Here is a 23,900-nt window from a genome sequence, read left to right on the forward strand (position 1 = left end):
GAAGGAACCATACTTATAGAAACATCAGGAAAAATAGCCAGTTTTTGCACTTTAATAATGTGGGGCAACTGCTTCATGTGATAAGTTGCATCTGATCCAATGACAGAATTGGATAGGTGCAAGTGGTGTAAATCCCCAGCTGAGTCCAAGATTAGAAACTTTTTCGGAGACAATGCCTGAATGGAAATTGCCTTTATTGACATCAGTGGTGTTGCTGTAGATGTCAAGGATGTAACCTCATAACTTCTGAATGCCACAAAACATGTACCTCCTTTGCTGGAGTCTTGTCTCAATGTAACTGAATTCTGCTTCACTGCAAGTTAAAATGCACAATCAGTTGCAACTACTAAGAACCAGCGGAAGGAACCTCAGTGAATAATTAAGAAATATTTAACCAAATAGTCAGCACACTACAGAATTATCTTTGTAACATATGTATGGAGGTATCAAAGAAACAAGTTTTACAGACCCGTCTGCCCACTAGAGATTTATTTGGATTAAAAAATTGTGACAGATATTCCCTAATTAAAGTTTTATATCTAACGATTAGTACTTTACCATCTAGAGGCATCCTTATCATGTATAAACCAAAGAACAGCACCTTGCTTAGGTAGCATCCGGTCAAAAATACCTAAAAAACAATTTGTCAGCGGAATTTACAAATAAATATATAAATTTGCTACAAGTAGTCACGAGTAAGTACAGGAGGTTTGACTACAGTTGATCAGCGTTAAGTTACAGTAAAACCATATCATGGGACAGGAAACTACAGCATAAGAAGAAACTGCAATGTTAAAAGCAGTAATAAACGAGAAAGTCAATCTGGACGAGATGATTTTTATTTATAACATTGAATTTCAAGGTTAACCTCACAACTACATCCAATGTAGTTGTGAACAAATCATAAATGAAGTTATTACACCTATATAAAAAGAGTTAGATTGAAAAGGTGAAATTCCTTTGAACATAGAAGACAAGACAAGAAGTATCGAGGTTGAATAGGGCTTGCCTCACAAAACATAAATTTCATTAATAAAAAAGGAGGTGAGAGATCTCCAAAACTCCTTTTCTTTTTTTTTGTTAGGTAATCAAAGAAATATTATTAATGAAAATAGAAAGTAAAAATACAAATTGTTCATGATGATGAACAACAACAAAAGGATAAATCAAACAACAAAGAAGAGGGAAATCAGGAAACTAATCTAAGAGAAAACATAAACTCAAAGAGAGAAGAACAATCAATAAAACCCCAACACCGAGACCACTCAAACAGACTACACTGGCATAAAACCTTTAACTCTTCCAAAGTCTTCTCAATGTCCTCAAAGGAACGACTATTCGTTCCAACCAAGCAATCCACATCAAGCAACCTGGAATCAAATTCCAAATATTTGAAGTATATTCCAAAGCCATTGATGCCAACAAAATAACAATCCCGCCACCGTTCCTTGCATAACCCAATGAATACCGAAAGCCTGAAGCATAATAGTCCATAAGGTATATGTAACAGGACAATGAAGAAGAAGATAGTCCATCGACTCCCCATCACAACGACACATACAACACCGATTTGCCAAAGAGTGGCCCCTAACCATGAGATTATCCAAAGTAAGAATCCGACCATGAATAGCTATCCACAAAAAGAAAGCCACTCGCTTAGGAACCTTTGGTTTCCACACACCCTTCTAAAACTCATTTTCTTCCCCCTTCAACCTTAAATCTACCTAGAATGCCACCTCCCGCCATCCTCTTAATCATTTTGTTTAGAATGTTCATCACTATGATGGTAGAGGAGATAACAAGTCTCTTCGCCTTAAATCCCTTGAGCTACCAAAAAACCTAGTAGGGTAGGCTTTCCATTATCATTGGGAATTTGATTGTTGAAATGAAAAAATGAATCCACTTTTCTCCAAACCAAAATCTTTCTAACAAATACAGCAACCAATCCCAATTTACATGGTCAAATGATTTTTCTATATCCAGCTCACAAATTAGTCCGCGTCTTGAAGTTCTGTTATCAAGACAAATTGGCAATAAGAACAAAATCCAAAATTGGTCTACCTTAAGCGGAAGCAATATATGAATATGGTACTAACTACTAAGTGGTCAATCACATTTCTAAATAGTCAAAAAGAACAACAACTAAGCCTTAGTCCTAAAACTTTAGGATCAGCTATGGATCCTCAATAGAATGGTTGGATTGCAAAAACCTTTGATATAATTTTAGCAAATGCTAATTTGGTGAGACGCTTTAAAATCTAAAGGCTTTTAATTAAGTAGGACCAAAATAGAGTATATGGAATGTAAGTTTAGTAAAAGTAGAAACAAAGACAAAATGGCAGTAAGACTTGATGGTCAAGAGATACTAAAGACCAAGAGATTTCAAAATCTTGGATCAATATTTCATAAAGATAGAGAGATTGAAGAGGAGGTGAATCATAAGATAAGTTCAAGGTGGATAAAGTGAAGAAGCACATTAGGAGTATTGTATGATCACAGACTACCTATTAAGTTAAAAGGAAAAAAATTTAAGACTACTATACAACTAGATATGCTCTATGTTACTAAATGATGAGCTGTTACATAAGCAACATATTCATATAATGAGTGTAGATGAAATGTGAATGTTAAGATATATAAGTGAAAATAAAAGGAAAGATGGGACCCAAAATGAGAAAATCCACTTAAAAATAGCGGCAGCCCTTATTGATGACAAGATGAGGGAAAGTCACTTGAAACGGTTTGATCATATTCAAAGAAGAGCAATTAATGCAACAGTAAGAAAGTGTGAGTTGATCCAAGTTGAGGGAAGGAAAAAATGTCAAAATAACATTAGTAGAAAAAAAAAAAAAAAAAAAAAAAAAAAAAAGACTTGTCATGTCGATTAAGGAAACAACAAAAAGTATGACTTCGGATAGAATAGAATAGAATAGAAAAAAAGAATACATGTGGCTAACCCTAACTAATATGTTGAGAATCCATAGCCAACCCCAAAAATTAGGGATTAAGGCTTGTTGTTGTTGTTGTTTTACTAATTGAGCTAAAATCATTTAGCTTCATAGCTCCGTTCTTTAAGGAATCAACATTATAAATGTGGCATTGATGGACCTCCCAAACCTGAAACAATTACAGAACTCTTGACACCAGCATAATGCCTTCTTCAACACCTCTCAAAAACGTTTAAAAAATGCCAATGTGAATCCATCTCACCCCAAAACCTAGTCAACAGCCATTTCCTCAAGTTCCCCGAAAAATTCTTCCCTTTCAAATGGCCTTTATCAGCTTGAGTATTCACCAATACTTGAAAAATGCAATCTTTCTACTTTTGGTATCCTTTTAATAGATTCCGCACATAAGCCTCTATATAAGAGAACAACTTCTTCCTTCACCCAAAGCTTATTTCAGTGCAAAACAAGCTTATTGGAGTGCAGACTATCAATAATTTCTCCATAATGAAATTAACTCTTCTATGCAAATTGGCCAATCAATCAACGAATCTAGTGTTATTCTAGCCTTCCTTCCACCATAATACTCTTGACTTACTTTACACATTAGATTTAAATTCCTCCCTTTTTGTCTATCATCCTTTGAATTTCATCTCCTATATTCTTCTTTTTGACCCCTCATGTTACCGAACACCACTCTCTTCCAAATTCAGTAGCCCTTCAAGGCCGGTAAATTTTTTGACACAAAACTGGGCAACCCATGGAAATCATAGCTCAACAACAACCCATGAACTCTATCCATAAACCTTTCAACCTTCAACCACATCTTTTTTAAGTAAAACCGTCCTTTTCCTCTTCACTTCTTTACATCACACCACAAACCAACAAAATAGAAAAGTGATCTGATGTCATTCTCAGTAATAATTTTTGGATTTTAATACTCCTCCCAATTAATTGAAACAATAAATCTAACAATTTGGGACATCAAATGGATAAATCAATCAATTCAGCACATCCCCACTGCTTGACCATGTAAAATTTCCTCCCTCCAAAGGAAAGTAAAAAAGATGCAACTCATCAATGAACTCCTAAGAATTCCATCATTGCAGCAGTGAGGCTATCTGCTCCAAATTTCTCACAAGGACGGTATTGAGATCGCCAACCAAGCACCAAGGTGGGCCCTATTTACCTCCTCTTTTAATTCATTCCACAGATCCATCTGCTCTTGATCATCATTTGGACCATACACTCCCAAGAACAACTGTTCAAAGCTATCCTCCACATTTTGAAATAGACAAGAAATGGAGTATCTCCCAGAGAGCTACCTTCTCCACATACACCCCCACCCCCCCCAAAAAAATCAAAAAAAATATAGCTCATAAACATGCCTGTAGTGATTTCTACCACTTTTGTCTCTTGAATGCACACCAAATCACCTCTCCTTTCATGCATATAATTTCTAACTATATCCCTCTTCCTAGGGTCATTCATCCCTCATATATTTCGAGAGATGAATTTGATTTCATTGATACTATTGAAGGAGCCCTACCATTTACCGATTTTCTGGCCTCCTGCCAACCCCTATCCTCCTTGCATAGTGATTGATTGAGGATTCCATATTTCAAAGCTTTACTTACCTTTAGTAGTTACATTTTGTTTTCCCCAAGCTTTGCTTTGGCACATCTCTAAATATTCACGAATAAATGCTTAGGGCTCAAATCCACCAAAAGGAACCATCAAATACTTGCTAAAATAGAAATGTGGCATCCACTGCTGAACGCGAGGTGATTCCAACCACTCACAAAGGAGTTCCAATGTTGCCTCCCCAAACTTCTTAATCAAACCTTCTCAGCCTCCGTTTGACTCTGCCCCCCAATTCCAAATCCCATCAACCTGAAGATTAGACTTTGTTTGTAGTGCACTGCCCACCAAACTGAAGGCCCTATCCATTTTCTTGTGACAGGCTACCCTATCCATTTTCTTGTGTCAGGCTACTAATTCTTTTTCCTTTTGATTTTGGGCTTGTATCAGTCCGTAGCTACCTACTAGGATCCAATCCCTTCACTACTTTGGGTTTATGAGTGTCAGCCCATTTAACCCTTCTCCGGCCATACTTGACCACTGAGATAAGTGTTGTTTTGGCCCAGCAATTTGAAAATTGAAATCAACCCATCATGCCTATCATTTTGAGAATCTCATTTATGCCGCAATATGTACAAGTTTCTTTTACTGGTGCACATCCAACGGGTCTTGAATACATGATGGTGCGGACACGAGGTACAAGCCCCCAATTACACGCACGTATAGGAGGAAGAGCAAAAAGAAAACGGCCCAACCTGTGGCCTTATGGATGGAGCCTATTAGTTATTGGGTTTGAGATTAAGCAAGCCCGAGCATTTAATAATTAGGGTTTCTTTAAGGTTTCTTGATGCATTTTTATTGTTAGCTATTTAAACACTTTTTCTTATTATTGTAAGACAATCTTTGAGAATCATAAAAAAAAAAAAAAAAAAAATGTGTTTCAGTTTTTGCTTGGTGCTGACTCCAAGTAGCCCTTAGTGCTGACTCCTAGGGTTTGTTTTGTGATTTACTTGGTCCTTTTGAGGTTGTGCATGGATATACACCTAGGAAGCCCTTAGATCTTTTGCCCATGTCCCCACATATTAGGATTTCTAAATCTGCTGAGGCATTTGCACGACATATTCATGATTTGCATAATGAGATTCGCAAAAAAAATTCAGGCAAGTAATTCTCAATATAAAATTCTTGCTAACACTCATCGGCGTCATGCAAAGTTTCTGGTAGGGGATTACGTCATGATTCAGATTTGACCTGAACGGTTTCCCTCTGGGACAATTAAGAAATTGCAGGCTCGCAGTGCCGGACCATTCAAGGTATTGAAACGAATGGGCCCAAATGCATATGTCATTGACCTTCCTCATGATTATGGTATTGGCTCCTCCTTTAATATTGAGGATCTATTTGCTTATAAAAGCCCCACAGCTATTCCTGATACCCCTTTTGATGAGTCTTTGCCTAATCTTATTGAGGCCCCTATTCCCATCCCTTTACCCTTAAATCTGCCCTATGCACATAGAGAATCTATTGATGCTATTTTTGATGAGTAGATTGTTTCTACCAGGGATGGAGGAGTTCACCGTCTCCTAGTTCGGTGGCAAGGGCGACCAGATTCTAATTGCACATGGATTACTCGAGATGAACTACAGCGACTGGATCCTAACCTGCTGGAGCACTATCAGAGCTCTTCAGATTTCCACTCGACGAGGTCGAGTTCTTCTCACGTGGGGGGAGTTGGTGTGGACACGAGGTAGAAGCCCCCAATTACACGCACGTATAGGAGGAAGAGCAAAAAGAAGACGGCCCAACCTGTGGTCTTATGGATGGAGTCTATTAGTTATTGGGCTTGGGATTAAGCAAACCCGAGCATTTAATAATTAGGGTTTCTTTAAGGTTTCTTGATGCATTTTTATTGTTAGCTATTTAAGCACTTTTTCTGATTATTGTAAGACGGTTTTTGAGAATTATAAAAAAAACATGTGTTTCAGTTTTTGCTTGGTGCTGACTCCTAGGGTTTGTTTTGTGATTTACTTGTTCCATTGAAATAGTGTGATTGTCCTACGTCATATGACCTTATCTTCCACCATGTTTTTACAATGGGAAGATGTAGCATTTGAGCTAGAGCTTATTGGCTACAAGCTGTAAAGGATTTAGAGCCCCCAAATTCTCTGCTTATTCATAATGAGAAAATCCAATACGTCTTGCACTGAGAATTGTTTTAGATCATTTGTCTACCCCAGAGCTCTATAGATCAAGGACTATAGAATTGCTAAAGCTCTAACAAAAAATAAGCAATCAAGATAAAAATGCATGAAAATGATATAAAATTAAGCAATATGCACTCATATACTTCTTGCACAATTTTAAGCTTCTAGATGTTAAATTCCACTGCCAAATGCTAAAAATTTATAGGACCAAGTATATCAACATGGCTATTGTGTTCATAATTAGCATACTTTAATATATATAGATCCAAAAAAAAAAAAAAAAAAAAAAAAAAGATCAATCAAGTAAGTTAGTTATATAGGTTCATCACTATAACCGAAGTTGATTATTTGATAGTTATACAATAAAGAAATTTACATAGGACAACCTAAAATTATACAAGAGCATGGAGTAAGAGTTTCTACCATTTTCAATGACCGGATTCAAGTTTTTGGTTAAGTATTTTTTTTTCTAAAAGAAATTCAGAGTAGAATATTACTAGGAAAAGAAAACTAAACAATTCAAAGTGCCAAGCACATATCAATACACAAAATCAGGTCATTCCATGTCAGGGTGAGATTTCATTTTTTACTTTGATAAGTAGTAATAATTTCATTAAAGTGAAAAATGGTGAAGCCCTAGTACACAATAACAACAACAACCAAACCTTAGTCCCAATGAGCACCGAAAAAACCCTTATCAAATCTAAATACAAAAAAAAGGGAAATAATTTAAAGGAAATATTGCTGGCTGTACATTGCACCATCACCAAAGAATTTTTTAGGCAAGATATGTTGGAAGGGATACATTTTCTAAGATAACAAGACTTATTAGATTAACCCAATTCTCAAGTTTGTTGCAACTCTCCAGCTAAAATTATGTTAGTCTTTCCATGGATATTGCAACAATTTCAGAACTTTAGATGTGGTAAGGGAAAAGAATGCCCATTACATCTTAATCACATATGGAAGATTGTGTTGGATGTATATGATGATAGCAAAATAGAACATCAAGAATAATTCCATGTCATTTCAAATGTAAGAATAGGCAATTGATTTTTTTTTAACAAGCTTTTAGCTTCAAAACTAGTTTCTCTCTCCAGATGGTAGGTTCCCCAATTCGACAGTTACAATGGGAGAGGATGTAATGACCCAAGGAAAAGCGCTAGCGAAATCTGCGCTATACCTCAAAAGGACCAATTACAATTGAGGCTCCTTGCAGTTGTTAATAAAGCTCAGTTCAACCCAATAAATACCAGATGTGGGACTCATCACACACCCATACACATTACAGAATCAATCAAATTGGAGTATCACAATCTCCCCCACTTAAGTCCCTAACGTCCTCATTAGGGCCCACTTTATGGGGTAGTGTCTCCGAGTCCACACGGGATTACCAGGCCGGCTCTGATACCATATATAACGACCCAAGGAAAAGCGCTAGCCACATCTGCGCTATACCTTAAAATGACTAGTTACAATTGAGGCTCTTTACGGTTGTTAATAAATCTCAATTCAACCCAATAAATACCCGATGTAGGACTCATCACACACCCACACACAATCAATCAAATTGGTGCATCACAGAGGAAGGATTTGAACCCTAGTGTCTTTGTTGAAAACACTAGGAGGTGTCATTTGAGCTATAAGACTCATGGCACATTAGATTCCCCAATTAAATTCAAACACGTAGCTGCATTGAATTTATTCATCCTTGGAAAAGGTAACAATGCTTGTGCTTTATTAGTCAATTTAACCAGGTGTTTGAATTTAATTGGAGAAATTAATGTACTGTACCTAAGTTTTGCCCATTTGCGAATAAGGATTTTAGTATAGTTGATAGTTCAAAACTTCTTTGAAGGATTCTAGCATACGAAAATATACTTTGAAGGATTGAATGTTCAAAACTCAAAAGAAACCAATTTCAAAGGCAATGAGGGACACTTAGGGGGATTCAAAGGGTTGGGAGCCCCAAATAGCCACTCCCGACTTATATTTCCATAAGTTTTTCTATTTCTCATTTTTGCATACATCCAAATTGCTGTAAAAATGGATACTCCATAGCACCAATTTGATAACAAATGAAAATGAGAAGCATTACACTAGAATTTTGACCATCGTGGCATTCCATAAGGTTCATTTAAGCATTTCATCGACTTTTTTTTAACAAGTAATGCCATTTCATAGACTTCTAGAATACTTGTAAATGTTGTACATACCTAGCACCGCTTCTAAAAATGTTATGTACCTTCTAAATCTAGAGCATCTAAAAGCAAAAAATAATACCAAAAAAAAAGCAACTTAAGTCACTTTTTTTAACTATTAACTATTAACTATGGTCATTTCATTTCCATACACACAAATAGTAACATCATTCTTCAAATTTACTTTCCAAATCTAAAAGCTAACTACAGTATATAGAGCACTCATGATCTCAACCGAATAGTTCTACAATAAAAACTCTGTTTACTCAACCAAAGCTAATCAATTCCTTTCCATATTTACCAACGACATTCACAGTTGCAATATAAAGAACATTAAATTCAAATCCAAATTAACATACAGAACTCACCAGAAACGCAATGCTTATCCATCCCCCCATCCAAGTAACCATTGCAAGTGAACTCCTGAGCTCCTTCACCACCACTTTTTCCAGCAACAAACTTTGCATAATGCCCACCAATCACACCATTTGGCAAACGCAAATTATTCAATCCTCCCCGGCCTTCCTCAAACGATTTCTCATTCAACAATTTCCCATTTTCCAAACTCAAACTCGAATTCGAACCCGAACTGTCTCCTTTCCTAACACGGCCCCCTTTCACAAGCCGCCTCAAATCAAAAACCCTAACCCCATTTTCCTCCCCCAAAATCAAGACCCCAAACGACACGCTGATTGCGGAGACCGGCCTTGAGCACTCAATCACAGCACACCTCATCAATTTCACAATCACCCCATCCTCATCCTCATCACCCAAGGTTTTCACACCGAAAACCCAAATCTTGGAGCTCGAAACAGAGTACATAGCGAAGAAATTAACCGAGCCAGAAACACGAACCGAAACCCCATGCTTGACATCGACCAAAACCCCCAATTTCTCTTCGTCAAATCGGAGACCTCTCTGATTACAAAGGACCCGAGCTCTAACAAATGAGTTGGTCTTGTTGCGCAGAATATAGAAGCGGAGGAGAACCTGGGAGCCACCTCTGTAGGGTCCGGAGACAATGAAAAGGGAGCGAGAATTAGGGTTAGGGTTTTGGAGGAGGCGGAGGAAAGTGGAGGAAGAAGAAGGAGGAGGGATTAGGGTTTGAGGGGTAGGGAGAGAGGTTAGAGAGAGAAGGGAAATAGAAGGGTAGAGAGAGAAAGAAGAGTCGGAGTGCATGAGAGCTAGAGAGAGAGAGTGAGGGTCGAAGAGAAGAGAGGTTATGTGTGGAGAAGAGAGAGATGGGTTGGGAAGGTTGAGCTTCGAAGCTTGAACAACTACCATTTAGATTTAGAGAGAGAGAGAAGAGTGTGATTAACAGAGAAACCAAAAATACAAATATACATAAACACACAAACCAGAAAGGCCTGTGAGAGAGAAAGAGGGAGATTTTGGTGTGTGTGTGTGTTAGACTTGTGGGAAAGTTAGAAGTGGCATTGAATTGGAAGAAACATGTTGTCGTTGGGTTTTGATTTTCTTTGGTTTGCTGTTTATTTTTTTATTTTTTTTAAGTCTAATTAGGTGGGGATGGGATTGTGATGAATCCTGATTCAGCAGAGTTTTTTTTTAATAAAAAGTTTGAATTTATAACGTCCACTCGTAATTATCAGAGACTTTACTAGTTGAACTAATTGAAACTCACTGATTCATTAAAGTTGAGTTCAATACCTAAGCTACATACTTATGTATGATTTTTCCTTATGTCTTTTTTTTTTTTTTTTTTTTAAGTAAAAAAAAGAAGGTGAACAAGACATAAATATTTCATTTTACATTTTTTTTTAAGAGAGTTTCAACTGATAACGTTCACTCTTGATAATAGCTATCATCAAATCAAGACACTAATCGATTTTTGGTGTAAACGGGAATTAAACACCAGATCTCTTATTCAATCATTAAAGATTTTATCAATTAAGTCAATTGGAGCCTACTCATTTTACAATCTTGGTGGTGGTTAGGTTGACATATAAAAGAACAATGCTACAACCACGTAACTTATTATATAACTTTTGTCATAATTTGCCACATGGAGAGTTGTGAATAGTAGAAATTCACTACTCACAACTCGCCACGTAATAAGTTGTGGCAAAAGCTGTATAAAAATAAATTGTGGTTGTAACATTTTTTAATAAATAAACTCAAAAATCTCAATTCCATGATGGAGTCCCACCAAGGTGAAAATTTTTAATAACTTATTATATGGTGGAGTGACGTTACTTTTACCTTAGTTTACCATTAATATTGTTTTTAGAACAAAACTTAGGTATAGTACCTTAGGTGTTATTCCTTAAGTTCTCATTTTAAGATTCTACCACATAGATACTTAATTAAAAAATACACTTCCATCTTATGAGAAAAAATCCACATAACAGAATTTTAAGAGGGTAACCTAAAGAACAACACCTAAGTATTGTAACTAAGTCTTGCCCTTATTTTTATTATGTATTAATTACAATAAGTTATTCTAGCCTCAATACATGCGTTAATGTTATAATTTTTTACTCATTCTAATTTGAAATTTACACTTTTTCTCACAAAATTGCGCATTTAAAACTACTAATATGGCTAGAAGTGTCATAAGGCTTGCTCCAAAAAATGAATATTGAAATAGAATGTTATTTCGATGTTAAAACTACTAATATGGCCACAAGTATAAACCTTAAATTAGCATGAGTGAAAAAAAATGAATATCAAAATTGATGATGCACAAAAATGGTCAATGAGTTGATTGTCCACATATGTGCCAATGGGTGTACCTGAATAACAAAAGAGGAGAACCAATTAGAGAGCACTGGTAGGGTGCCGGCCAAAGACCCTCCGAAGGTTAAGTCAATAATAAAAGAATCTCCAAGAACTCAAGAGTGCAAAAACTAGGGAGAATTCACATACCTCAAGAAGGGTCAGGTTTGTGGTTTATATAGTGGTGGAGAGTTGACCTGAATCTTTTAATACAGGGAAATTTCCTTGTAGAGAGAAGGATCCCAAGATATTAGGAATCACCTTTCCATATATAGGAGACCTGATTGCGTGGTAGGGTCTTTGGTTGTAATGTGCAAGTAATTTCCATGTAAGAAACTAAGAATGTATGAGTGGACCCTATGCAAGTCCCATGAAAACCCTAGGGTGATGGGTCGTCGAGATTGGGGACTAGATCACTTGCCTGATCCGTCGGCCCATGGAGTCGGTCATCCCTTTGGGATTGTAAGGGAGGTTCGGCACCCTATACCAATCAATCAAAAATTATCCTCATCAGAAATAACATTCATTTAGTGCATAGCCAACATGTTTGTAAAAGCTTCACTCAAATTTTCTTTAAGAACATTTTTTTAGCTAATCATTTTTAAAAATTAGTGTCCAACAAACTCTTCATTCATTCTCCATTCTATTTAATTAATCAATAACCTGTGTAATATAGAAGAAAGTTTAATAAAATATGATTTAATCTCTTTTTTATTTAAAAAATAAATTTAAAATTTGATCATTATGAGTCATGACAATGAGAAATGTTAATTATAGAAAGGGTGAAGATTTTATTTGGACAAAATAGATGGCTCATCTACAATGGCTCTATTTGATTGTAAATTTGTTGAATGTCTATTTTATGGTTTAATTAATTTCTTGGGCACCAACTAATTAAAAAAAAAAAAAAAAAATCTCTAGCTTTCAAATGAGTGCCCTATTTTTTTTTTTTTTTTTACCTTTGTTTATTGTAGCGGACTTGATTGCTAAATTGTCCATTACTGTTCGGCAAAAGGTTTTGTGATGTTTCACTTGTAAGTTTCAACACAAAACATTTATATTTCAACTTTATAAACATATGGAAACCATATACTATATAATAGAGTCAATATTAGAAGTTGTGGTTGTGATAAATGAATATTCTTTCTTTATGTTACAAGTTTTATAAAAGAGTTCTCACCAGTCACTGCACTATGAGTATATCAAAATATTTTCTCCAAAAAAAATATATATCAAAATTATTAATCTAATTCTATTCTAGATATTAAAAAAAAAAAAAAAAACTCTATTATTAAAGTTATAAGTCTAATATGTTTAAATTTTTTACTTAAATTTTATTATTAAAGTTTTGAATTTTTTTTTAAAGAAATTAAATTTCATTATTTAAATTGAATCTTAGATGCCATAGTTTCAGGGATATACACCATTTTTGCAACATGTACGATAGAAGAGTTCTCACTGCTAGGGATGTGCAGCCAACTCACTAATATGTCAAAACTGACCCAACCTAACCCACTCGATAGAAGAGTTTTTATTGCTAGGGGTGTGCAACCAACCCACTGATCTACCAAAATTGACCCCAATCCAACCCACCCATTGGGTTGGGTTGGGTTGCCATTTTTTGTTTTTACAATGGGTTGGATTGGCTCTAGGTTAGCAAATTCACAAATCCGCCTAACCTAACTTGACCCACCTATATTTAATATATATTGTAAATATATATTATACGGTTTTGCTAATTACTCTTTTGCCTCTTTTCCTGAATAAAAAACAAACTCCTAACTTATTTTCTCCTTCCATTTCAATTTGAGATTTTATTTGTGTTGGTTTGATGCACTAATCAAATAGTTTATGTTGATTTGGCGCTATGCTCATGTTTATAAGATTATAAATTTGATGTTATTTGTATTGGTTTGGTGTTATGCTCAAGGCTGATTAATGCATCAAATCAACACAAATAAGATTATAAATATGTTGTTATTTGTGTTGATAATTTTATATATTGTTTGTTCTAATACTCAGTTTTTTTTTTTTAATAAAAAATAATATTGTCAAACCCATGGGTTAGATTGAAAATTTCCTTCAACCCGACCTATGCACACCCCTACTCATTCCACTATAAAATTGACTTTTGACAAAGAAAGCCATTATAAATGAACCAAGTTCACCTATATGAGAGTGAGGAATAAAACCAACAATCAACTTCCCCCCTTTTATGTCTCATGATTCTACTAGTTTAGATTCTTTTGAAACTAAGGAGAGGGGTAGGGCTCGCTAGGTCAAAAAAGCAATAACTAAAAAGTCTCCCCAAGTAGTACTTGAATTTACGACCAGTCAGTTAGCAATCGACCACTCTACCACTAAGCTAATGAGGAACAACGGACTTGAGGAAGTCGATTCTCATTCTTTAGACCAACTTATGACCAAATTATAATGCTATCTACTATGAATATTCTTTGACAATGTTTTTTTTATATGCCTTGCACGTGCATCAAAACTAATATATAAAAAAATTATAAAAAAAAAATTAAGGATTCTTTGAATTTTGAGAGACACAATCCTCATTCTACCCCAAGGGAGTAAAATAGTTTCAACACCTATATCGAGATTTTGGAACTCCATTATGAGAGTTCAATTTAGAATGAGTTATCTTACTTATTCACTGGTATAAAAGAGTTCATTTTCAATCTATTTGATTTATGTACAATTATGTAAATAATTTTTTTTTTAATTTTATTTTGTAGGTATAGTGGTATTCCTCTAACTTACTTTTTAAGTGAAATAAACTCATCAAAATAAACTCTCCCAAATAGCACTCTTTCTGATTAAATATACTACACTTGTGAGATCATCCTTTGTCCATTTACAATAATTAATTAAGAACTATAAAGCATTTTGCAAGAAAATAAAATAAATTCATTTTCAGTTAATTATTATTGTGTTGTGGTTTTATTTATTTATTTATTTTAATGCAAGTGTTTTATGGAGTAGTCCCAAGCAATGTTCTTTTTGAGCATGTCATGCCCAAGAAATCCACAAGTGTCATTTGCACTTTGCTATATATTTGTATGACTCACTCTCCAATAAAGTGCCTAGTAATACCAAATTACCAATTCGTGATGATTTCTTAATGCCTTTTACTTTGGCAATAATTAAAGTTCTAACCAATGAATTTTGTCTGCCAACATATTCAATCATTTCTCCTTTGTTTTTTTAGATAACTGATAGAAATATTTTATTGATTGTAATATCCTTTGTATATAGAGTAAAAAGGAAATGGAAACACTTGACTCATGCTAACTTTTCCTTATACCAGTGGAAGAACATGTGCCCCCCATAAAACCGTGGACCCCTTGTCTCCCCATCATATGTTTTCTTGAGTGGCTGTGAGTGTGTGATATGAAGTCGGTAGAGCTATAGAGCCATCCAAAATCGTTTGAGGTTGTGTCTGAAGCTTATCAAAGTGAGCTCTGTTCCTTGCGTTCCAAATTGCCCACGTTGTAGTAGCCCACTGTTCAAGTTCCTTCATTGTCAATTCCAACACTTGGAATAGCTGGAAAAAATCTCATTTGTCGTTTCTGCATTTCTGTACTTTCCCACTGGACAGAGCCCAAACATTGCGAGCAAATGGACACTCCCACAGCAGGTTTGCACCCATTTCAGGTTGTTGGCGACAGAATTCACAGTTTCTATCCACGTCCACTCTTTGCCGGTGCAGATTGTCACGGGTTGGCAGGATATTTGCACAAGCTCTCCACATAAACGTTCGGACCTTTGGTGGGACATTGAGTTTCCATACTGTTTTCCATAGCTTCCCATCCGTCCCTGCCTGTAAGTGTTCCGTTACTTCCTGCTTGTTTAGCCGTAGAGCGATATGATAGGCTGATTTTACTAAGAATTCGTGCTTCCTATTTTCCTTCCATATCAATGTGTCTTGGGTGCGTTCTCTACTGAGCGGAATTGCTAGAATTTCCTCATAGGTTCTGGGAGCAAAAATTTCCGCAATCATTGTCCTCTTCCACTCCCAAGCTCTATCATCAATCAGGTCTCCCACCCGCAGGTTTGGCCATTCCTCCCTTCTAAAAATTGGCTTATGGGATAGCCAATTATGTGACTCTGCCCGAATCTGCCTCCCATTTCCCACTCTCCATCTAGATCCTTCCATTATCACCTCTCTAGCAACCACCAAACTCCGCCACACAAAGGATGGGTTGTGTCCAATCTCTGCCTCCATGAAGGAACAATTTGGAAAGTGCCGTGCTTTGTATACACGATATAAGAGAGAGTGTGTATGTCGTATAACTTCCAAGCTTGTTTAGCCAACATAGCTAAGTTGAAAGCTTGTATGGCTCAAAATCCCATTCCTCCCTTTTTTTGTGCATAATTTCCTCCAATTTATCCATGTATCTTCTTCTCATCTTTTGTTTGCCTCCACCAATATTTTGCTAGTGTAGAGTTGATAGAGTCACATAATGCTTTTGGGAGCTTAAAAATGCTCATGGTATATGTGGGAATAGCTTGAGCAATAGTTTTGATTAAAATCTCCCTCCCCACCTTAGAGATAAATTTTTCCTTCCGTCCCATGAACCTCTTGGTGATCCGCTCCTGGAAGTCTTAAAAAGTGTTTACCTTTGATTTCCCACATGCCATTAGGAGACCAAGGTATTTTTCACAATTAGTCATAATCCTTGCCCCCCAACATTTGCTGAATGTTCTGTTTTACCTCTTCCCTTGTGTTTCTATTGAAGAACAAGGATGTCTTCTGCCTATTTATAGCTTGGCCTGATGCTGCTTCATATTGACTTAGGATATCCATAAGGCGTTGGCATTCCTCTACTGATGCTTCACAAAACAGAAAGCTATCATCGGCAAACAATAGATGGGATATACACACCCCATTTGGACAAGATAATACCCCGTGGATCTCCCTATTTTCCACAGCCCTTCTAATCATTCCAGACAAACCTTTAGCACACAATAAGAATAGATATGGTGATAGGGGGTCACCCTGCTTTATACCTCGAGATGGTTGGACAAAACCTCTAGGCTCTCCATTTATCAAGATTGAGTATGATGTTGTGCACACCGTCTCCATAGCCAAATTCACTCATCTTCCATCAAATCCCAATTTTAGCATCATTTGTCTAAGGAAGCTCCACTCCATTCTATCATATGCTTTATTGATGTCCAGCTTCATCGCCATTTGGCCCTTCTTTCCACTCCTCTTATTACACATCTTGTGTAACACTTCAAAAGCTATAGTGGTATTGCCAAATCAGCCTACCCGGTATAAAAGCACTTTGGGCATCTGATATTACATTAGGCAAAATCATTTTCAACCTATTGGCAATAACTTTTGAGATAATTCTAGCTACCGCATTTTCTAAGCTAATAGGCTGAAAATCAAGCATATACATTGGTTCATTTTTTTTTGGGGATTAATACAATATATGTGAAGTTCATTTTATGTAGCATACGACCCGAGTGGAGGACAAATAGTACCGCATTTGTGACATCAACACCCACAAAGTGCCAAAATTTTTGGAAGGAAAAATGGGACATACCATTGGGGCTCGGAGATTTTGAGGGATGCATTTGAAAGAGAGCACGATAAACCTCCTTGGCAGTGTAGTTTTGGAGAAGGCTATGGTTCAACTCCGGGGTTACTACCTTATCCACTGAATTCAACACATTATTCATATCTGATGGGTTTGTCGATTTAAATAACTCATGGAAATAGCTCTTGGTTGCCCTTGCTATACCCTTCTCGGATTCATGCCACACCCCACCTCCATCAAAGATACCTGAGATATTATTTTTCTGTCGTCTTTGGCTTGCCCTCTGATGGAAAAACTTTGTATTTTTTTCTCCTGCCTTCAACCAGGTAGATCTAGATCTTTGCCTCCAGTGTAGCTCATCATGGTTCAAAATGGTATTGATTTCATCCTTTACCCTTATGATTTCCTCCAAGTGTGCTGCTGTATGTTCTCTAGTCAACTCTTCCAAGATTCAATGCTTTTCTTGGAGATTATTTTTTGATTGACCAAAGGTGATCTTACTCCATCTCACCAGGGCACCTCTACAAGTTTTAATTTTCTCAAAAAAGGTGGTACATAGGGCTGCCCACATTCATTGTGTGATTCCATGCTTGTTGAATAACAACTTCACAATCTAGATGCATTACCCATTTCTCCTTAAATCTTCGTGGGAATTTTTTGGGTCGGACCTGGTGGCTTGCTAGGTGTGTAGTGAGTCGGATGGGCACATGGTCAGAGTAAGAGGCTTGAAGATGGGAAAACCGAACTTGTGGAAACAGACTCCTCCATTCAACTATTGCACAAGCCCTATCAAGTCTCAATTGAACAAAATCATCTCCCCCCCCCCTTCCATTATTCCAAGTAAACATATTTATTGTAAATCCCAAATCTATCAATCCACAATGTAACAATGTGCTTTTGAAATTATTCATTAATCTAATTGGTTTGGGGTGTCCACCTTCCTTCTCCTCCGATGCCAAAATCTCGTTATAGTCCCCAATACACAACCATGGGGCTGAACTCCTTGATTTGAGATGCTTTAGCAGGTCCCAAGTTTCATGATGAAGCTGCTTTTCCGATTTACCATAGAACCCCGTAATTCGCCATGGAAAGCTGCGATCTTTAAAAATAAAGGCGTCGATATGGTTCTATGTGTAGGTTTGGATATGCAAATCTACTTCATTATTCCACATCATAGCTAGGCCACCTCTTCTTCCTAAACATGAAACTGCAAGCATGGAATCATAATGCAATTCACCTTGAACCCATCTCATCTCCTCAACGGTCTGTTTTGTCTCCATTAGAAACAAAATATTGGGAGCTTTTTCCCTCACTAGGTGAGAGAGAATGTTGACTGCGCATTGGTTTCCAAGCTCTCGGCAATTCCAACTTAATACGATCATTGCTCCAGGCGGGGCTGACTTGCAGCCTCCGCCGATATTGTTTGGTTATCGTAGCTCTCATTCTGAGTTTTTTTGTTTCTTCCTGCTTCCGGTCTCTGTACCCTTTCCTGTTTCTTTCTGCTCCCCACTCCCTCTTTTTCTCCCTCTTTTTCTTTAAACAAAGGCATAATGCTCAAATAGTTTTTTTTTTTTTTTTTTCTTAAAAAAGAAGAAGACCCTGAAATGAATGACAAATAAACAATGAACAATCACCTTTCTACATATATGAAGCACGAAAAGAAGCAAGATAGCAGAGATGCTTATGCAATTTTGTTTTGGGGACTTTTTGTTGATGTTGTTCTTCAGGACCTGTGCCCAGACGTGGTAGTAACTTGTAATCAGTTCCTAATTTTTTTTTCATTTTCACTAAAAAGTTTATCTGGTTATCAAAATATATACTATTGGTCTTTCAACGGAGTATAACCACAATAATTTTGTTTCAATTCAGTAAGATCTTGAACCCGAATGTTATGTTTGAATAGGATTAGCCCGATTTTAGTGCATCCCCATGTAAAAGTTTCACTCAAATTTTCTTTAAAAACAATTTAAAAAAATATTTTAGCTAATCATTATTTAAATTAGTGTCCAACAAACTCTCCATTCTTTATTTATTCTATTTAGTATTGCCTTTTATCATTTTTTTATGTGTTCTCTTTTTTTTATTCTTTTAAGAAAATGAGGAGAGAAAAAGGAGAGAGGGGTGAATATTTTATTTGGACAGAAATAGATGGCTCACCAATGACTCTCTCGACGTGGAAGCCACGATAATATTTAGGAAAAATAGCTAAATAGTAAATTTATTGGATGTCTATTTTATGGTCTGGTTTTCCTAAATTTGGAGAGAAAATGGTTTACATATTATGCTTGAGATGCTCTTACTCATGATGCATGTGATTCTTAGCACCATTTTTTTTTTTTTTTTTTTTTTTTAAACAGAAATTTTGAAATAAGAAAATTTCTCTAGCTTCCAGATGGGTGCCCGACTTTTTTTTCTTTGCTTTTTGTAAGCGGCTTGAGTTCTAAATTGGACCATTACTACTTTGACAAAAGGTTTTGAGATATTTCACTTTCAACTTTAATCACAAAACATTCATGTAACAACTTTTTTTTTTTTTTTGGCTAATGTAACAACTTTTAAATATATGGAAATTGGAAACCATATATAGTATATAATAAAAGTCAATATTAGGAGTTGTGGTTATAACAATTAACAAGTGAACAATATTTTCTTATGTTACAAATTGGAAATATTTGAGTGAATAAACAAGTTTTGATATAACAGATAATAACTAGAATAATTTGCAAGAATATAAAATAAAAAGAAGTTTAGAAAGATCTCATAATGCTATAGAATCACATTGCGAAAGTGTCGTTCTTAAAGGTTAATTCGTGCCACACGGAGTAAAACTCAATGCTACTGGTTCTCTTCGCCAAATAACCTTACAGGATTAATCTATAAAGTCAACCTTCATGATAGATGCACTTTCACTCACGGAGATTCAAGAACAACTTTCTAATATTGTCTTTCCATAAAATTGTAGAAAAATATATGGGAGAGAAAGAAAATAGAAATTGTGTATTTGGAAATATAAAGTAAAAAATAATTTATAGGAAAGGGTGTTGTGATGGTATTATATATGTTATTCATGACAATATGTCTATAGTTATTGGTTAATAATAATCCATAAAAACCCAACAACTAGTTTACCCATTATTACCTAGTGACTATTTTTCTCATAATTGCCCAGCCGTAATACTATCTCACGTACAACCAAAAAAAAAAAAGTTATTCTCACTGCCCATTTGTATTCAAATGTCTGATTCCTATCTATATTTGTTATCTATTTGAATTCAAATACTTCAATTATCTTTATCAGAGAAAAAAAAAATTACTTCTTCCCAAAAAAAAAAAAAAAAAGAAACCCACAACCTCATGTAAAAACTACTCATTCTTATCCCAAAATTTCTATGGTATTTTTTTTAATTCTTTAAAACATTCCAAAAATTTTTGTTATCCAAATTCTATACATTTATCACAAATTCCCATCCATCCACACTAACGTATATCATTTTTCTTTTGTTCGAATCTCAAATTTTTTTTTTACTTATCACAATTCTTATCCCAATCAATAAATTCAAATGTCCCATTGATTTTAACTTCTTACAGTTCTCTATCTCATTTTTAAACATTATTTCACGTTACCTTACCTCATTCTTTAAAATATAAATAAATATATATATATATATATATCACTTTTAAGTATTATAACACTAAATCAAAAAAAAAAAAAAGCATTACTGCACTTGCAAAGCACGTGTGATGAGTCTAATATATATATATATATATATATATATGATTTAGAATTTAATTGGATTTAGACTTTTCAGTTTTTGCACCCAATAATTTACTTGCTACAAAAATTAAAAAAATAGATGGATACGTGTTGAAAAATTAGACTCCAATTGAAATCCAATTTAGAATCTAATTGGATTTTGACTTTTCAATTTTTACACTTAATAATTCACTTGGCACAAAATTAAAAATTAAATGAGACACATGGCGCAAAATTGAAAATCCAATTAAAATTTAATTAGATTTTCTCTGAGTTTTGGCTATATATATGTGTTAAATAGAAGAGTTCTCACCACATTATAAATGCGTTAAAAATATTAGCCTAATTTTACTCTAAAAATAAGTCTAAATTCCTATTTAAAATTGAAAGAAACAAAAATCCATTACATATTTTAACTTATTTAATTAATCTACCACAATTATTATTTTTATTAAAAAAAAAATCGATCTTACATGATAGGCTTTTGTCATATAAATGAAGGAAATTTTGTATTTTGATTTCATTTATATTTATGATATTTTCTTTACTTTAAATATAAATTTTAACTAGTATATCACACTAGCATACTACAGGTATTTAAAGATAAAAAAATCAGAGTCCACATGGTGCCATAAGCCTAGTTAAAACTCATTTAAGTACATGGGATTACAAAGGAGTTACAAAATTAGATGCCCATTACATAGTTTAAACATGAGATTATTAGGACTTATAAAATTTACGTGAAGGAAAAGGGTGTACAACACATTTTTTACAATCTATCTTATAGTTCATGGATGTGATAATTTGTGACCCATGCATCTTTATTTTCACATAGATTTATCATTGTCATAAAATTAGGAAGGGGGAGTTGAGTTTGTACCACATGACCAGAACTAATACCATTAATGTTAGCCCTATCACTTGAATCTCCAATTTTTATTGAATAATAATAATATTAATAATAATAAAAATAATTTTTATTATTATTATTATTATTATTATTATTATTATTATTATTAAAACAATTATAAAATATAAAAAATATGTTGCAAATACTTTTGTGTGATTGGACTATCGCACATTTTAAAGTTGGCCCACATCGTACTTTCACTCTAAATGGAAGTAAATCCTTAAATAAATAAATTAAGTCCAACGCATGTTTGCTGCCTGCCAGTATATGCTTCCACCCACATACACATTCTTTAAAAATCTAGGCCAAAAAGCAGATGCGTCAATTGACAAAAGGAAAAGCACTCAACATCGCAGTTGCCACTCACCATCATGGCCATCATCTCAATTAGCCCCATATATGATTATATCATCATATGCCTTCTTTCTTTGTTTTTTGAAAATAAATAAATAAACGTGTATATAGCCCATATATATATACTTGCTACACATGGTTGTGATTAAGCTAAATTCACATTCCTATTAAAAAAAAGTACTCATAATAATAATAAGTTATTATTCTGCTTTCCCACATTAACCCTCCACATAAAAAAAAAAAAAAAAAAAAAAAAAAAAAACTTTCACTTCCAAAAGACAATTTGGCAAAACCCATTATTACATCACAATTCACCATCCATTTATTAGTTAGTGAAATTAGGAATGGTGGCGTGGGGCTCACAAGCCTTTGCAGCTGGGGTGGGCTCCACATAAGGAGTGGGCTCCACAGGCTTGCAAAGAAGATCCTTTGGCAAGTCCTTGATGCCCTTCAAGTAAAACGTGTAGAAGATCTTGAAGGGGAACACGATCTGGTGCAGCTTCACCTGCCCATATACACCCTCAAAGATTCCAGACCCACCAGTCACCGACAAGTACGTGTCCTCATCGTATGTCAGATACGCTCCCTGCACCGATATGTGACCGTAGTCTCCGAAGTAAAAGCTGTATACAGCCTCGTACCGGTCACCTTTCTTTTCCGGTTTGTTCTCGATCAAAATGCATATTCCTGCTGTGATCCCCAACCGTTTCTCCAAGTCTCCGGTATACAACTTTAACATTTAAAAAAAAAAAAAAAATTATCTTTAATTTTAATGTTCATTCACTATGTACGAAAAAGTAGAAAACAGATAAAAAAGTTATCTGCCTGAAGAAAAAAGAAATCTTTATTGACTTCTGTTTGGTTATGGGGAATACTTTACCAGGAAAGTGAATCCAAGAAAAAATGTGAAGTCTTTACTAATATAATACTTTGCATAATTAAGTCCTCACATAAAAGATTATCTTGGAAAACAAACAGAAACTAGAAAGACATGATTTTTTTTTTTTTGTTCAATGGATAGAGATTTAAGACATGCATATATAATTGACTTTTTCTCGGGAAACAAACAGAGCATAAGAAAATTACTTTGTTGCTGAAAGGAACGAGATCTCCAAGAGAATTGACAGATTTCTGGCTCAACCTGAGGTAGGCAGGGCTTCCACGATCTCGCTCGTTGATCTCATACACGTGCAATTCCTGAACGTTGGCTGCAAAAACAGAAGGAAAAAACCAAAAGGGTCACATGGGATCATACCAAAAACTGTGATTGTATGGTGTAAAAATTGGTGGGTGAGTGATTTAATGTGAGAAATACTTACTGGGTCTTGTGGAGTCTGATGGGTTGGCCTGGCTTTTGCAAGTGAATGATCTTTTGGGTAGTGAAAAGCTGGGGGTTTGGAGTGAGATTGACTGGAATTTAAGGGTTTGGGTGACAGGTGTGTTTGAGAGCTTGAATGATAGGAGTGTGTTATTAGTGAGTGAAGAGGAGGGGTGTGATCTTGGGTTGGCTAGCTTGATCGGGGGAGAGATGGTCTTCAAAGCAGAGCTTGAGCAAGCCATTGATTAGAGAGAGACAGAGACTTTGAGAGTTTTGCCTTTGGTTGGTGTGTAAGAAAGTGAGAGAATTAATAAATTGGTGAAGAAGGGTAGTACAGAG

The 23,900-nt window shown here is 35.3% G+C and overlaps 2 protein-coding genes across 5 annotated transcripts in view; both read right to left on the reverse strand.

Annotated features, from left to right (window-relative positions):
- The window catches only part of LOC126713928 (uncharacterized), a 31,112-nt gene extending 20,714 nt beyond the window's left edge, over nt 1-10,398 (reverse strand). For 2 of the 4 annotated variants that reach the window (XM_050413892.1, XM_050413891.1), the window contains exons 1-2: nt 9,300-10,398; nt 14-313 (exon numbers count right to left, since the gene is read on the reverse strand). In XM_050413892.1, coding sequence (XP_050269849.1) covers nt 14-313; nt 9,300-10,215 — 1,216 coding nt within the window. In that variant the 5' untranslated portion in view covers nt 10,216-10,398. The remainder of the gene's footprint in view (nt 1-13; nt 314-9,299) is intronic. The other 2 variants (XM_050413890.1, XM_050413889.1) reach the window with 1 other exon arrangement.
- An 11,978-nt stretch (nt 10,399-22,376) lies between these two features.
- On the reverse strand, nt 22,377-23,900 carry LOC126713929 (allene oxide cyclase, chloroplastic-like). The gene is made up of 3 exons (XM_050413893.1): nt 23,563-23,900; nt 23,330-23,451; nt 22,377-22,973 (listed from the first exon to the last, which is right to left on the reverse strand). The coding sequence occupies exons 1-3, from the start codon at nt 23,801-23,803 to the stop codon at nt 22,569-22,571; spliced, it is 768 nt and encodes a 255-aa protein (XP_050269850.1). The 5' UTR covers nt 23,804-23,900; the 3' UTR covers nt 22,377-22,568.

The sequence above is a fragment of the Quercus robur genome, chromosome 2 (genome assembly GCF_932294415.1).
Source record: "Quercus robur chromosome 2, dhQueRobu3.1, whole genome shotgun sequence".
In the NCBI taxonomy this organism is placed as follows: Eukaryota; Viridiplantae; Streptophyta; class Magnoliopsida; order Fagales; family Fagaceae; genus Quercus; species Quercus robur.